General features: G+C 35.6%; 1 protein-coding gene across 3 annotated transcripts in view; it reads left to right on the plus strand.

Annotated features, from left to right (window-relative positions):
• The window catches only part of LOC121873225 (E3 ubiquitin-protein ligase TRAIP-like), a 74595-nt gene that overhangs the window by 34066 nt on the left and 22898 nt on the right, over positions 1-17631 (plus strand). For all 3 annotated transcript variants that reach the window (XM_042376600.1, XM_042376599.1, XM_042376598.1), the window contains exons 2-9: positions 2148-2289; positions 4818-4950; positions 6025-6107; positions 8954-9112; positions 9275-9388; positions 9551-9662; positions 9786-9903; positions 15686-15801. In XM_042376600.1, the coding sequence (XP_042232534.1) occupies positions 2177-2289; positions 4818-4950; positions 6025-6107; positions 8954-9112; positions 9275-9388; positions 9551-9662; positions 9786-9903; positions 15686-15801 (948 nt within the window). In that variant the 5' untranslated portion in view covers positions 2148-2176. The remainder of the gene's footprint in view (positions 1-2147; positions 2290-4817; positions 4951-6024; positions 6108-8953; positions 9113-9274; positions 9389-9550; positions 9663-9785; positions 9904-15685; positions 15802-17631) is intronic.

A 17631-nucleotide genomic window follows, 5' to 3' on the forward strand; every position in this document is an offset into this window, starting at 1 on the left:
AGGGCGCCTGAGTCCTCCGTTTTCTCTCAATCTTAGAGTGCACCCGAGACTTCGTTATTCCCCACCCCCCACCAACCCTCCCTACCAGATGTGTGGGAAAACCAGAATATTTACCTTTTTAGTAATAAATAATACCTCAAACTAAAGTTAGGATAATATAATTGACATTGCTGGATTCCTTGTAAGACCAGGAATATTTTGAATATAAATGTCATATATTTTGCACAAAAGATAACATATTTACTCAGAGTAAACATTATACAGTGGGGTATGCTATAACGAACGGATCCTACTACGAATATTCCTATAACGAACAGTTTTACCTATAAAATTGAGAATGCTATAACAAACGAAACTCCTACAACGAACATAATTTAATTTATTTATTTTTTTCTAATTTATTGTTTTATTATTACAAATATTAATGATATTCTTTATTTCAGGGGTTTAGATGCATATTTATGCACTTTTTTACAATTTTTTCAATTTTATATTATATTTTTCAGTGTTATGTGGTTGTATTTGGGGGCCTGGAACGGATTAATCCTATAACAAACGAATGCTATAACGAACAAGGTTCTAGAACCAATTAGATTCGTTATAGCATACCCCACTGTACCTAAAATTTGTATGTCTAATGCAAAATCTATGATGTTTATATTCAAAATGATCATCAAATTGTAAGAATTCCAGCAATGTAAATTATATTCTGGCCGGGTAATTTGCATGAATTTTATGAGCTAAATAAAAAAAAATAATATTATACTTCACCGCGTATATGAGTAGATGATCCATGTTAAGTGAAAGTTCGGTTCTGGCGAGGCACCGTGTATATGAGAAATCGCTTTAAGTGAAACCGTGTAAAGCGGGGTAATACTGTACTATGTTTTACATCTTTTAACCCCACATTTTCCCTCTTCAAAGCTCTATCCAATTTTTAATGGAGGAGAACTGGTGTCATCCCATTTGGACGATCATCTGTTTTATGCGATTTTTACCATCTTTGTTAGGTTATTTTAAATTGCATAAAGCAGACGATCGTCCAAGTGGGTTGTAATCGGGGAACTGGGCCATAACTAAAGAGCAAAGTACTGTACTTGCACAAGATTTGGTTATCACCAGTGCATAGGGCATAAAAAAAAACCGAGAAACCATGTTTCATTGCTGGATTGAAGAACCAATGTTTTCTGTATTTTTACCAAAACTTTGGTAATGCTCTGGAATAGTCTCACGGGTTAACTAGGCACTTCAGTTACTTTTTCTACCAAAGTTTAATGCCTTTTTGCCTCAAAAATTTCCATAAAATATTGAGGATTTATCTTTTTTATATGGTGACATTTTATTTGGATTTTTTTTTTTCATCACGAGCATTAATCTGCATCCACCTAACAACAATATTTTCAATACTGACATGATCGTTTCATGCACAGGAACACTTTTAAAGACTTTCCAGATACTACATTACAGTACTACCTTACCAGTACATACTGTATATGATTTATCGGAGATAAGATGACCAAACCAAACCTAATCTAAGATAGATAGGTTAGGTTAGTTCATCATAATCTTGGATAAAACATATACTGTACTGTAATGTTACAGGAGCTGGTAAGTTGTTCTCTGTATGGAAAAGTTGCTGGGAAGCATTCATGTGTAAGAAATGTTGTTCAGGACAAAATCTTCAAAATGTTTAAGTCATAATAACTGTTATTTCAGGCAACGTGCTCCGGTTGTTCTCTCAATTTTTTCCAACGGTATGAGATTATCTCCAGTGACAAGAAAATAAGTCTTACTGTGTATGAAATGCTCGCCGTGTAAACAGTGAATATTGCATTGCATGGAGGTACCTGTAGTACATCACCATAGATTAGCGTTGAAGACAAAAATTGCAAGTCCTTTTCATTTTCATGAGGTAAGAATGCATGGGTCTCATGAAGATTAGGGACCCCTACTTATTTCACCTAATGCTAACATAACCCCGGCTCAATTTAGCGTTAGGACACTTTTATCAGGTGAAATGAGCAGATTTTTTAGTCTTAATGAAGTCCAAAGGCATCTATCCTCTTAAAAAAAATTGCTTAACTTCGTGATTAACCTGTGATACAGAAGCACCAAAATTTTAATCCAGTATTCAATTACTATTGCAGTAGAACTAAAGCTGAGATAAGAGACAAGAATGCGAGCTGGTTGTGCCATCTGTGGGGACCTTTTCGTTCCGACAGAAGATATATCAGCAACACCATGTGGACATACATTCCACTCTATATGTATCATCCAGTGGATTGAAAGGTTTGAAGACCAGCTACTACTGGTTTTTTTTGTACTGAGAATATACTGAACAGGATATTTACACTTTGGGAACAAAGAGTAGGCTATTGCAAGGAGGTTGAATGGATGGAGGTGTCGTTTCCTTTGTATGTAACAGAGACTCGTGAGGGCAACAAGGCCACAGTTGCCGCAGCTACTTACAAACATACGTTGGTTACAGATACCTCTGCAGGATTTATAGTATCTTTTATTTATAATGCACATTATAGAGGGATCAACCAAGGAGGATGAAGTCACTTAGAGAAAAGCGCCGCCATATTGGTCAAGGCATCAGTCACACTCAGTGACTTCACTTGAGGCAGCTGGTGCCGCCTCCAACCATTCAACCTCCTTGGGCTATTGTGTAGGGTGAGTGAAAATAGGAAGTCAAATGAAGATTTATACTGTATTATAGCTACAGTATACACCCCTGTACTGTACTTTATAAAGTAGAGTAAACATTTTATACTGTATAAGCATCTTTTTCCAGCATGTGAATAAATTAAGACTTTTACTTTTCTCATTCAGTTTGAGGTTTAGGTTATACCAGTGGTTTATAGATCAAAGTGGTGTTCTTTTGACCTGAGGAAGATGATGAATAACTCAAATACAGGGGGTCCCCGGGTTAAGAATGGGTTTCGTTTTTGAGGACGTTTGTAAGTCGCTTTTGTACGTAAGTTGGAACATATGCTATAGGACTACCATACTTACAAGACAATGTTTAAAATCCCACTATATCACAGCCTAAGTCGTTATATACATCTAAAAGAGCTTAATTTAAGACAAAGGAAATAGAATGACAAAATACAGCTGCTCCTCGACTTACGACGGGGTTAGGGACCCAAATCCAGGTCGTAAGTCAAATTGGTCGTAAGTCGAAAACGCTTAAATAATACATAGAAAATCTAAAATGGGTGTCTCTTCTTCTCAGCACCACAAAACTCTTACTTTTAAGCTTGCCAGCCATTTTAAAGTGAATTACAAACAAAAATTTTGTCAGTACACAGCGCAATCACTAACGTTGGGACTCGAAAATATGTAATTTGACAAAATTTTGGTACGACTGAGGTGGTCATAGGTTGAGTATGTCGTAAGTCGAGGAGTAGCTGTACGGTAAATGAAGGTAAAAAAATAAGTCGTCAGGTAAATAAAATACTGTAAATTTCAAGTATAACCCCGTTCATATTGGCGGGGGTTCGTAAGTCCAACGTTCATAAGTCGAGGACCTCCTGTTTGCAAAAACCTGAAATACTTTAGCAAGTTAGGTAGGTGATACAACTGTAGTACAGGTGGCCTCTTGAGTTACATAATGTCCAATTTATGAACACCAATACTGTACATATAATTATGATCCCACTAGAGTACAATATACAGTGGTCCCTCGGTTAACGAACACAATTCGTTCCAGAAGGTCGTTCGTTAACCGAAACCATTGTTTCAATGGGATTTTGGGTAATTGGTTCCAGCTCACCGAAAATTACATACAAAGTAAAAAAAATGCAGTAAAGTACACTTACTTTGAGGTGTGTATGTAGAAGGCTCCTGGTTGATGATGATGATGGGAATTAGAAGTGGGGGTGGATGAAAAGGGAGAAGAGAAGGAAGTGGGGGTGGAAGAGAAATCACCCCATGCTTCGTGCTGTCATTTCACCCATAAAATTTTAAGTTCACTGGGTGTAATTCAAGATTATTATCTTTAAATCAACACTGCACTGCACTATATATTGTCAATATGTTAAATAAATTTCAGAATGACCAATAATTGTACTGTAAAAACGTAAAAATACTCTGTGTTCAAGAGACCCACAAGCAAGATGTTTCCTCCACTGAACAGAGATACAAACTGAGGCCTTGGTGGGTGAGTGAAGTGGCTGATGGGTGCACCAAAAATTAGTTCCCTGTACTGCAATTATATTAAATAAGTGTTAAAATGTCTAAAAATTTTAATATAAAACTTGGAAAATTATTGAATAGTACAACCTTCTTGATATTTACTCCAATTTTAACGAATGTAAGCCCTAGAACCGATTTCTGTATTGGTGGACTAATCTTCCAGCTGGTGAGCAAGCCAAAGCATGTCGAAACATTTTCGTAAAAATTTCGTTAACTGAAATGATGATTCTTATGGAAGGTAATTCGTTAACCGAGGCGTTCGTTAACCGAGGGACCACTGCACTGTGTTCATAATAAAAATCCAGCTCAACTTAAGAATGTTTACTGGTATACTTACAAATGTGTCACTACACTGTACTTTGTTCAGCAGCTCACCTCTGTACATTATTTATGGGCATTATTTACATTGTTTGTTATACTGTACGTATGTTGTTTGTGAATTTGCAGGTAAGAGTGGGTTTTATCCATTTTTTTGTTGCTAAATTAACATGGAAACTTTAGGGGATTTGAATAATTTTGTGATATAATCATATCACCTACTGTACTGCATTAGGTATCATACTGTATAATTAAATTTTTATTTTATGGCTGTTGAATGCATAATTGTATTTCCCAAGGTCAAAGTCCTGTCCTCAGTGTCGACACAAAGCTACATTGAAGAGTCTTGTTAAGCTCTTTTTTGACTCTTGTGGCGTTGATACATCTCAGGTGGATCCAGCCACTTTACAACAACAAATTGATGGCCTTAAGGTAATTAGTTCTTTTTAGTAGTAGATAAACTTAAGATATCTTATCAAAACTCTACCTTATGTATTAGAATTCTCACTTTAAGATTACTGAAAATCAAAAGAAAGTGTGGATATTGGAAGTGAACAGAAGTTTGGGGGTGTGGATATTGCTGTCACTGCACAAAAGAGGGTGAGTGGAAGCATTAGCTGACTTACTGCAATGTTCACACCAAATAAAAAAAACTGGAATTTAGAATGATGTAATAACTCGTCAGAGGTCGAACATGCAATTTTTTTATAGAGAAAGTACAGTGTCTCCAATTACTGAACTGTACAGTATATAATGGGAATCGATGTATTATTGCAGTAAAGTAAATATTATATTTATTAATATATTGATATTGGCTACCGTAAGTGTTTCATCCTGTTCACTTTGTTTCAAATCTCGTCCAGTTTCTCGTAAGTACATATTGGTATAAAATTGCTACTGTATTGTACAGTACTACTGTACATGTACTGTATTTCACTTATGTTTATTATTGGCTTATAATCATTGTGATCACCAAAAAATTTCATTAAAAACATGTTTTGTGACATTTGAAGAATTTTTTCCCAGAGGAATATATCTTAGCTTTTATAATGGGAGTCTATAGGAAAATGTGCTTTGGTTTACAAAAGGTTTTTAAGGAACAGAACCCTTCCATAAATTGGGGATTGCCTGTACAGTACTTAACAAGCACAATGGTAAGTCCAGACTGTGCAAAGCAAAACAGTCAGTCTAATGCTAAAAGAACAATAGACAAAATTCTTACAAAGGTAGCAAACTGAAAGAGAACACAGGATACAGAAGTGGGTTGAGGTGAGACAATAAAATGTAGAGGAGCACTAATATCAAAAGGCATGGAAATATTTTAACCAAGTGAGCAATTGGTACTGCGTTAAAAAACATGTACACACAGAATTGCAAGTGGCTGAAGCTGAAGAGAGGACAGATTCCAGTACTAATTGTAAATACACTGTAGTATGAGAAGAAGTTAATACTGTATATTAAAGATTAAGTGGTTCTTGTGTTTTAACTAATACTTTTAATTTACAGTTTCAGATAAGACTTAAGGAACAAGAGACTAAGAATTTGAATGAGAGCAATGAAAAACTAACGACGCAGCAGAGAGCTATCAGGTGAAATTCTGTAATAAAAAAATATAGTAAGATTATGTTAACCTTATACATTGTATAGTGTCTGCTAGAAATATTGATCCCTGTAAAATTTTCATTTGATTAACAAAAATATAATCTTAAGGATTAAATAATGTACAAAAAAAGATGCAAACTTTGATTTATATTACTGTATTTAATATTTTGGCATGTTTTCCTTTGATTTTAACACCAGTTGAAGTCAATTTGACATGAATTCAGCAAGCATTTTGACATAATCACATCTCATCTCTATTGCCTAGATCTATTTGATCTGCAGGCAAGGTACTGATGAAGTGTTCTGTATTGGCAGTTTGTGTTTCATCTGATTCCATCCATTCTATATGGGGTTTATGTCTGGTGAGTTCCCAGTTCACCCCAATTCTTGATTTTATTATTTTTTCTCTTTCTTGCTCCTTTCCCATTCGGTGTTGAATCGTTCATTTTGACGCATCTTGAAGTAGGTTGTGTTGGGCTTTCTTCATTTATACTGTAGACATTTGTGGATTCTTCATAATTTTTCGTGTTATAAGCAAGTCAGTGGCCTTGGAGGTCTTTCTGGGTCTCTCAGGAGACAATTTTTGAGATGGAATTGAATTGGTGGGAAGATTGCCTGCTCAGGTATTCAGTCTTAATTGTTGCTGTGCCTTGTCCCGGGTTTTGTTCAGAGGAAATTTTTCACTGGACAGAGCAAGGATATAAACCTTTTTCTCAACTGACATGTTCTTGGAATTCATCATGACTGTGCTGAGGGAAATGAATCTGGTTAGTGTTTTTTTTTTTTTTATTCTAATGAGAGTGTGGCAGAAACTGATGCAACCACCCCAGTACTATATACAGCTAAACACAGTACACGTGAAGATTTCATATACAGGTACTGCAGTATAGAGGCTGAAGGCACCACTGAATAGGCAGACAAAAAATTTTGCACTACAGTCAGATTGGCTGCCCGCCTATATGACTGATCTCTAATTTTACCATAAAGTGTTTCTTATGTAAATGGCATAATTTTTTGTGTGAACTCCATATACTGTATTGTTGCATTTCTCTTTGTCATTAACATTGCCTATGAAAGCAGACATTTGAGCAAATATTAAATAAACCAAATAAAAGTGTATGCATCATTCCTGAGACTGGTGCAGTAATAAACTGAGGAGGAAGTTGTTTAAAATAAATGATAGGTTTATTGGAGAGAGAAAGGCATATACTAAGTGAAGTGGTACATTGACTGAGTGACTTAGGTTGAGATTTTGGAGACACATAGGTATGGTATATCTTTGTACTGTAGTAAGGCTTTGACGAGACATCTTAGCTTGTCAGATAGGAAGAGGAGTGAGAGTAAAAAGGATTCAATTGAAGGTAACTGTGTATGCAGATGACATTCACCTGATGGTGTATGTCTTATAGAGGATGTACAGTCAGCCAAAGATCCAGCGACCCCACCCTGAGTCTCGTACTGGCAATTTTACCTGGCAATACACCTTTTCACATATCCGTTGAGACATTGTTACATAACTATTTGACAAATTTCATAACCGAATGACAGAACACATATCGAATGACAATCTAAAATAACTGTTCGTTCATGCTAACGGAAGTGATTGACATAAGTTATGAAGTTGACAGACGTGAACAATAAACCGACAGTCTACATATAGTTTGAGAATGTAACAGTTGGAGAATGACATACCACCAACAGTTATTTTAGATTGTCATTCGATATGTGCTCTGTCATTCGGTTATGAAATTTGTCAAATAGTTATGTAACAATGTTTCAATGGATATGTGAAAAGGTGTACTTGGTAAAGTAAGGCTGTATGTAAAGATGATTGTGATTGGTGGATCTATTTTCAGCTGCATTACTGTCAGGATAAATATTAAACAATTCAAAGGTAGAATTTTCATAATAATAAACTATTCATTATTTAAAATCATTAGAAGTTTCCAAAAGTTCGTATATGTGGTTAAATAATGTAGAAATTATATTAATGAATTCGCAACTCAACTACAATGAGGAACAAGGACTGCCACAAGATTCTCAGATCAAATTTTCTTCATTAATTAAGCAAATATAAGAGCATTTGGAAACTTCTCATGTTCTTAAATAACAAAGAATAGTTTTTTATTATAAAAATTTTACCTTTGAATTGTTTAATATTTATCCTGACAGTAATGCAGCTGAAAATAGATTAAATAATCACAGATATTTTACATACAGCCTTACTTTACCAAGTATTGCCAGGTAAAATTGCCAGTACGAGACTCAGGGTGGGGTCGCTGGATCTTTGGCTGACTGTACATTTATCCAGCCTGTTCATGGTTGCAAGTGGAAGATTTTGAAATAATTATTCAGTAGTAGGTTCTGGCCACCATCATCAAGGGACTTGCACTTTCAACCAGTAGACATTAGTTAGCAATTAATGTGTTTCATAATCCAAACTTTATTCTAAAATGGAATTTCTGAATCAGTTTCTTATTTTTGAGATATGAGACAGGAGGTAATATAGCCAAAGCCATTAGAAGGGTGAATTTAGAGTCTATGAACATCTGGGAAGAAAATCTAAAGGGTGTCAGTAAACAAATGCCTTGTTGTATTGCAAGAAACTGTGTTGAAAATAGACCAATAATTAAACAAATCCATACATTTCAGTGATGGTGACCTAAAGCATATCTTGCTCCCAATTATTGAGTATCTCAGATCAACCTTATTTTATATGAGACTTAAGATGTTGTCTGCTACTCTGCTATAAGTATGAAGAGTACTTATAAATTAGATAGAATATTGGGGGAAAAAATTACTTGATTGGTAAGCATTACTGTTTTGTTTCTAGGGAGGAGTACAAAACTATTGAAAGTCAACTGCATACCAAAGAAACAACCATCTTGGCTCTTAAGACTCAACTGAAGTTCATGGATCGCATTACTAAAGAGGCACAGAAAGCTAAGGAGGAAGCCAAAAATTTGAGAGGACAGCTAAAGGATTTGCAAAAGTAATGTCACATTTTTTAAAAGAACAATATAAATTTTTTACATATGCTGCTTTTTTATATATTGCTGTATATACAATGAGATAGGTTTTATAGCACAGTATATTTTCCATTAGATACTGTATTGTATGGGTAACAAGATTCTCATGCCTACTTTTCTTACAGCGTGGAGGGTCTAGTGGCAGGAACTGTCAAAGATGTAGAGGAAATGATGGAATCATATGCAGGAAACCCTGACAGCACAAGATCTTTAGCCACCTTTTGCTCTATACTAAAAAAGTAAGTTCGCTTAAAAAATGGAATTTAATAAGACTGTATTCTGTTCAGAAAGTATTGATCTTTTTACTTTTATTTTTTTTTTTCCTGCTACAATATTGTTAACAAAAATATGACTCATTATGCAGAACTTGTTTTTTATACTGTATCTCCACTTTTAACAAGGGAATTGAACAAGACAGTGGATGACAAGAAACGATTTAGAGATGAGGCATCATCACTTAGAAGTAAAGTTAAAGAAGCAAGGAGTATGTACAATAATGCTGTAACAGAGTTGGTGAGTTATTTTCAGTGTGATCTTAATTTTAGAAATTAAGCTTCATAATAAGTTGTGGTTTTATTTTCACCATAATCAGTCTTTTAAGTCTTTGTCATTATTAACAAAAGTTGTCTGTTACAGAATGTGTTACAGCAGGTAAACAAAAACTTACAGGATGATCTTATGTTTGTTGAAAAAGCAAACACTAGCTTGAAAAAGAAAGTAAATACCCTCGAGCAAGCTATATCATCACCTTCAGGTAAAGTCCGTCATTATATATTCTTGTGTCATCACCTTGTACACCTTTTCTCACATAGGTTGTCAGAAGTTTGAGTCTTTCCAGGTACAGTTATCCCCGATTTACGATCTCCCTATCTACGATATTTTGCTCGAACGATGGACATGTATTAAGACCACCCCCGTATTTACGATAACAAAATTCGCATGAACGATGGTCACCATCGGGCCAAAATAGCTGATGCACATAATATGGAACGCATCTCTCTGTGCACTTTTCAGCTGTGGTCTACCCGCTCACTACCATGTGGCCACTTGATGCACATGTCAGCTGCGGCTTACTCACGCTCCGTCATGCGGCCACTCGGTGCACTTGTCAACTGCGGTCTACCTGCACGCTGCCATGCAACCACTCAGTGCACTACAGTCCCAAGTTTTGTTCCATGTTGATCACCCATGCTCGGTTCTAGGACAATTGCCTCCCATTGCCATTGAATAACTGGCACAAAACATGGAACTAACTTAAACCTAACCTAACATAACCTAACTTAATTTTAACCTAGCCTAATTTTAACTTAACCTAACCTAACCAATTTTTTAATATTAAATATGACTGATCCACAATTTTTTTTCACTTAACCATAATTTTTTATCAATGTTTTTCTAATTACAGATTTTTAGTATTAAAAAAAAGGGTATGAGTTGTGCATTTTGTGTATATAATTACAGTGGTCCCTCGGTTAACGAAATTTCGGTTAACAGATTTCCTTCCATAAGAATCTTCAATTCAGTTAACGAACAAAAATTCGATTAACGAACAAAAATTCGATTAACGAAATCCTTATGAACATCACGTTTTGTTGTGAGCATCAGCTGATGGGCTAGTCTGCCAATTCAGTAATCTGTTCTATGTTTGCATTCGTTTCCAGTGGAGTAAATGTCAATAAAGTTGTGCTCTTTAATATTTTTTGCATTTTTTATATTAAAATTATTAGTCATTTTAACATTTATTTAGCATATTGATAATATTTGCAGTACAGGGAACTAGTCTTTTGTGTGCCCATCAGCAGCTTGACTCAGCCACAAGGCGTCAGTTGGGCTCTGTTGACAGTGGAGTGAGCATCTATTTTGTTGGTGTCGTGAATATTTTAGCATTTTTCATTGAAATTATTGGTCATTCTGAATTTAGTTAACGTATTGATAATATATAGCGCAGTGAACTTAAAATTTTATTGGCAAAATGATGGCATCAAGCATGGGTCCACTGAAAGGTGATTTTTCTTCCATCCCCACTTCCTTCTCTTCTCCCTTCTCCTCCACCCCCACTTCTAATTCCCATCATCATCATCAACCAGGAAACCTTCTACAGTACATACACACCTCAAAGTAAGTGTACTTTACTGCATTTTTTTTTTTTTTTTTACTTTGTATGTACTTTTCGGTGAGCTGGAACCAATTACCAAATATCCCATTGAAACAATGGATTCGGTTAACGAACGACCTTCTGGAACGAATTGTGTTCGTTAACCGAGGGACCACTGTATTACTACAAATAAAACATGAAAATAAAGAATTAAATCTTAGTGTTTCATGTGTTGTACCAGTTATTCACTGACAATGGGGGGCAGCGAACTCCGTAAGTGAGCCCGTAACTTACAGCACTTCCTTAGGTGCTGTAACACACTCAACCCGGATATAGTAATCGCTATTTCCTGATTGCATAAGAAAGATTAATAATATATGTTGTAATAATGCTTGTTAGACTTGTTTTATCGTAGAATAATGAAGATAATGTTTTGTACATCAACATGCCAACGATATTATAGTTTGTCTTTTTAGTTAATTTTTTTACGATAAGAAGAGGCTTGAGTGTTTCTATTTCTCGCGGAATGGAAGAGATGCAGCTTGTCTTCTTACAACTTTTCAAGTAATTTGTACCAATTTTTATTGTCCACATATATGGTAAAAAAAAATTATGACTGAGTAAACTTGCAGACAGACTTTATTAATGTGGTATAGCTGTAAATATCCTTCAGTAATGAAAGCCAATTATGAGGTCAAGTGAACATTTTTACCTAGACTCCACCTTTGTTTGGACCAAGTTATAACAATTTATTCTGCCAAATATCCAGTAAGTACCCATGACTTAGAGTTAAATAATACCTTACTCAATCTAGGTTCATCAAACCTAATAAAAAAGGAGGTAAAAATTAAGTGGTACATCATTTTTTTTTCTTGGAAAAAGAATAATGTTCATGGGTTTTTTTCCGATACATTCAGTAGTAATTTTTTTGGCTGCAAAATTAGTGAAATGTATCTTATCCTAACCTTACCTTACCTTACCTTATCCATCCTAACCTAACGTTACCCTACCTAACCTAACCTAAGGAAGCCGCAACGCACCTGACAAACAATTAAATTCTCGAGAAGAATTCCAAATTCTTTTTAAAAGTATACATTTGCAGAGTTAACAAACTTTTTATAATCTATAAATCTGTTGATGATATATAAATGTAACTTAGGATGCCAACATTATGCATTTTAACCTTTATGCATTTTAAATTTAGGTTAAGTTAGGTAAGGCATGTTAAGGTTAGGTTAGGTAAGGTAAAGGTTAGGTTAGGCAAGGTTAAGTAAAGGTTAGGTTATGTGGTTAATATATAGGACTAACCCGCGAACGTGTTACTTGTATTACTGTTTATTTTCTTTCTTTATTTACATCAGTGAGTTCTGATATGGTAATCTTTACTTGTGCAAATGTCTCGTTTTGTATATAATTAGGCTCCTAGGCGCTCACTAGTTTGTCTTCCCAGCGGTAATGAGTCCACCCTCTGCTGTGGCGCTTTTCCCCGGGCCTGTGGCAGTTTCATTTTCAGCATGACGCGTGAAGGTTCTTGCGTGTCTTATATGGACGTACAGTAATTTGAGAATTTATGGATAAAGACAACAAGACACTTCAGTTGTTCAAAGACCATGGCATTGTTCCTTCAAATAGAGACTGTCCACACTGCGGAAAATTTTTTTGTTTCAGCACTTCGTCAACACTTGACGTTTCCCGCCATCACAATAAATCACTCCGCCGCCCGGGCTGCATGAACGCAAATACGGCTGTATCAATTCACGTACAGAAAATGCCTTAATTTCACCATGGCATAGTAAATTCCTTCTGTTTAATATATCGGGGTGTCTTGGGGGGCTTATTTTGTTCAGTGGTTAACCATTATCCTCAAGTATTACTCAAACATAATTCCATCTTCACTGATGACATTTGAAGTATGTCTAGCAACTATCGCATGCGTTGATCTCAGCTGATTTCTCCTTCTCTTGTGATTGGTTGATGATTTTGTTAACTGAGCAACGATTGGCCAATCTACCTTCGGACAAGAGAACTGAATTTACAGGGTAAACACCAGAGTTACGGACTGCTTACGGGACTGTAATTAAATTTTCAGTATGAGAAATTTACGGGACTGTAAGGAGTCTGTAAGTTAAAGTACTGTATCTCTACTACTGTACGTAACTGATGCGATGTTTTGAGTATGTGGCCCCTGATACCCCCATGCTCATGATCGTGTACCTCAACGATTACAGGCAACCCCCACATTACGGAAAGCCAGGTTACGGTAATTTGCCCTTGTGGAATTTTTAAATTATGACCAATAAATTCAAAATGCCGCCAAAAAATTCACCTCTACGTAATTTTTACAAGACAGTTGGAGGGTGGCTCGCCTCGCCCAGAACAACGACAATGGCGCTGCTCTATTAGTATTCTTTCCACGGCTTGTGTTTAGTTATGAGTATGTATCCAGGACTGTATTTGCCCTTATGGAATTTTGGTTAATTTATTACGTTTTCCAAAAGAAAAAATCTCAATATAAAACTTAAAATTTCACCAAAATTCTAAAATTTTATTTTGTGCTGATTCTTGGTAATAGCTACAAGACAGTACACACCAACCCAGCAGCCAGCACAACAACAATGGCCCTGCTCAGTTTGAATTCTTTCTCTAGCTTGTGTTCAGTTTTGCATCTATGTTACCATGTACCCTTAATCAAGAGGCGGTGTTTTTTTTTACTTTAAAGTGGTTTGCCTCTGATGTGAACATTATGTGAGCAGTGTTTGTGGTGTCTTCATTTCTTAAGGCTATTTATGTAAGGGAGATTGAGGCACAGTCTTCTAAATCCCATGTTTATTTCCTGCTCCCTTTACAGTTAGTCTCCATATAAATCCACCTCCCTACAGTGAGTCTACATATAAACAATCAACATTTAAAGTAAATAAATACAATTGTTGCTTTAATATAAATTATTCCTTTATACAATTCTTTGTACAGTAATATATAACAGTGATGACCACTATCATTGTTTTTACAATATCATCCTTTGATCTGTTTTTGTGAAATAGGCTTTTGCCCAGTTTTTGTGACTGAAGTGAGTAGTGTAACTTTGAAAATGCCTGGGAAGGCCAAGACACCCAGGAAAACTGTGTCCTTGGAGGTGAAGCTCTGAGAGTCAGAGTGAAGTCTCCACTCCACCTTCAAGAGTCCTCTTAGCCTCAAAGGGGACGTATGATGACAACCAGGCTTGTTCTTAATGATGTGGCCACTGTTGTTTAATTTCATTTTATGTCTATTATTATTGTAGGACTTTTATTTTCAGTGATATAACGTTCCTGATTTAAAATATTTCTACCTGCGATGGGATTTTCAGGAATGTAACCCCATTGTAAATAAAGGAATACCTTCAAATTTTCAAGTAAACTGACACCATAGCACATGCTTAGCACACTCACCTATATGTTAATACCATTGTTTTGCTTTCCATTAAAGAGTGAAGATTGTGTTGGCAACACATCAATGCTTACTGAAGACTTGTACATAATGGCAGTGTTTATTTGGATGGCTGTGAGTGATGTCATATCTATGATAGGAAAATTTTAAGACAGTTGGGAGTAAGGTATTGCAGTACCTTCTTTAATAAAGAAGAATTATGCCAATTCAAGCATGAAGTTTACGAAATGGCAGTTTGTAGTAATTATCTGGGAAAAACGTTGAAAATTAAGGTTGCTCACTTAAACATGACATCATACAGTTGTGTGTTGACAATAGATTAACACAAGAAGAGCTTGAACAAGCAGTGCTTCTATACTTACGATGGTTCACAGCATGAAATACAGTACATGTACATGAAATGACGCCTCGTGGTGTAAATCTGGTTTAAGACGCTGAGGTGCTGGGAAGGAACTGACATCTAATGGCTGTCTATGTGACACACCAACTCAAGCATTAAATTTCCAGGTGTTTGTTGAATTTTAATCATACAGTGTGGCTTACATCAGAGATACTACTACAGTACTCTTAAACAATTATATTTCTCTGCCTAGAATTCATCTTTTTTCCCATGCATAATTTTATATGTTCCCTTGAACAGGTCATAAAAGGCCTTACCCTTCAATATGGAGGACATTTTACTTAAGGGAGAAAGTAGAAAGGCTGTTATAAATTTAAATAAGAAAATAAAATACAATGTTTAAAACAGTTTTGAAATTGAGAATATTTGACATACCAAAAAAAAAGACTTGTGTATGTGACTAAAGTAAATCAGCATACAGGTATTCAGGTTTTATTTATGATAATTATGTAAACTGCACCATTATTTCTTATCAGTCTTGGGTAAGTTTTGTATTTATTTATTTTTCAATTATTTATTCATGTATTTCTTTTATTGTACTGTACAATACAGGTATTTGTATTTTTTCATATCTTGCAGTCCTCTCTAATAAATATATAAAAAATCCTCCCATAGGGGACGCAATGAATAGTGCGTTACATCGCTTGATAGCTGAGAGCCCTGCACCAGCAGAGCTGAAGCGTCCACACACCACCTGCTCTGGTAGTGATGATTCATTTATAACTCCTGAGGTTAGTAACTATATGCTCTGTAACTGACTGTATTGTTCAGGAATGAAACAAACTGGTGTTTTTATGCACATGGTCCTATTTATTCTCTAGTAATACACTTTATCATAGTTTTGGCATTTACAGACAAACTCCGTGTTATTTCTTTTAGGCTTTGTTTTTAAGTTTCAGCTTTTTTTAGATATATAAAATAATCTTTGGAAATCAGGTACTGTAGTACAAACAACGGTGGAAGAACTTAAGGCTTTGGCAATGTTTTTAAGGTTCTTTTCATTTAGAACTAAGTAGATGGAATTTAGAAACTTCCCTCATCACAGAGTTTTTATGTGTTATATTTTGTATTATGTGCCACAATATGGGAATAGGCAGTCCCTATGTTATGAACAGGTTACATTTCTTGGAGGCAAATAAAGTGATGTTAAACAATATAAAGTGCTTAACCCTTAGGCCCCAGGTGACGTTCCAGAACATCTGACCAGCGCACCCTGGGTGACTTTCCAGAACGTCCGCCTATTTTCCTGCCATTTTTTTTTATCTCTGGGGGGGGGGGGTACTGCCAGCAGCACCCTAACCTGGGGCTTAAGGGCTAATGTAAAAAAAAAAGTTTTTTTATTTATTTTTTCTAAAAACCAGTTTTTGTGATATATAGTCCAGAATGCATCGTCTAGCTTTACACCTAGGTATGTAAATGCCGAGCATTAACTCGCCAGGCCAATATATAGACAGTTAAAACATCTATTAATTACTTAAATACGTAATTTTAGGAGGACACGTCAGTACCTGGCATTTAATTGCAATTCAACCCTGCCCGTACAAAACAGCATTAATATCCAATATATATCAAATATTATATAAATACTGTAAATAATTTGATGTTAAACAATGTTAAGAAATTTTGAAAAGGTCATTTGATTATGTAATGCTAGTTTTTACTCAGTATAATGGTTAAGTGGTCTTTTATTCTTTTGAAACACCAATTATGGAGCATTTCTGTCTTTAGTTGCAGAGTGGGGACCTTATGGGTTCCCTTCTGATTTCAGCTTTTCTTACTCTCCAGCCATGTATTTACCAGTACTGTACCTAGTTTGGGATTGGGAGATGATTTAACCTGACTCTTCTCAGCAGGAATATACAATATTGTCCAATGCATATTGAGGCTCTAGGAGTCTAGATACTGACAGCTCTTTTTCCTGAAACTTCCTGGATAACACCATAGAACTATGGTAATGGCCAGTGGAGATTAAACTTCCCAACCTTTATAGATGACATAAAGCAAAGTCTTCTCACCTAGTGATGCATATCTGTTTAATCCAACGAGTTTTTGTAGCACTTAATTTTCTTGTTGGGTTTTGATTACAAGAGCTGCCTGACTTCAGGGCATGGCTAATTATGATGAACCAGAATGCTCAGATAGCCTCCCTCCTCCCTTGGGTTAGTAGATCAATCAACTGGAACTGAAGAACCTGTGGGAATACTGGGTCATATGATCCAGATATTCTAAGGTGGTCAACATAGCCTTTGGTATGGATTATCCTGACTAGACAAGCTCAGCTCACAAAGACCTCTGAGTTCCAGAGAATAACTGGTACACCTAACACTCCTCATTTGAGGCCGATGTGGAAAATAGAAAGTCATAAACCATTACCTTTCCCTCTCTCCTGCATTACTGTTATTATGAAGGTTTTTAGAAAGTAAATACTATATTGAGTGATTTAGTAATTGTGCTGACACTAAATTCATGCACATACTGAGATTTGTCAACTAACTTATGATTCCTTTTAATTTTTGTGTTCTGTATTGAATATTTATTTATATTTCTGAGTTTGAAATCTC

This window comes from Homarus americanus, unplaced genomic scaffold, assembly GCF_018991925.1.
Source record: "Homarus americanus isolate GMGI-L3 unplaced genomic scaffold, GMGI_Hamer_2.0 scaffold32929, whole genome shotgun sequence".
Taxonomy (NCBI): Eukaryota; Metazoa; Arthropoda; class Malacostraca; order Decapoda; family Nephropidae; genus Homarus; species Homarus americanus.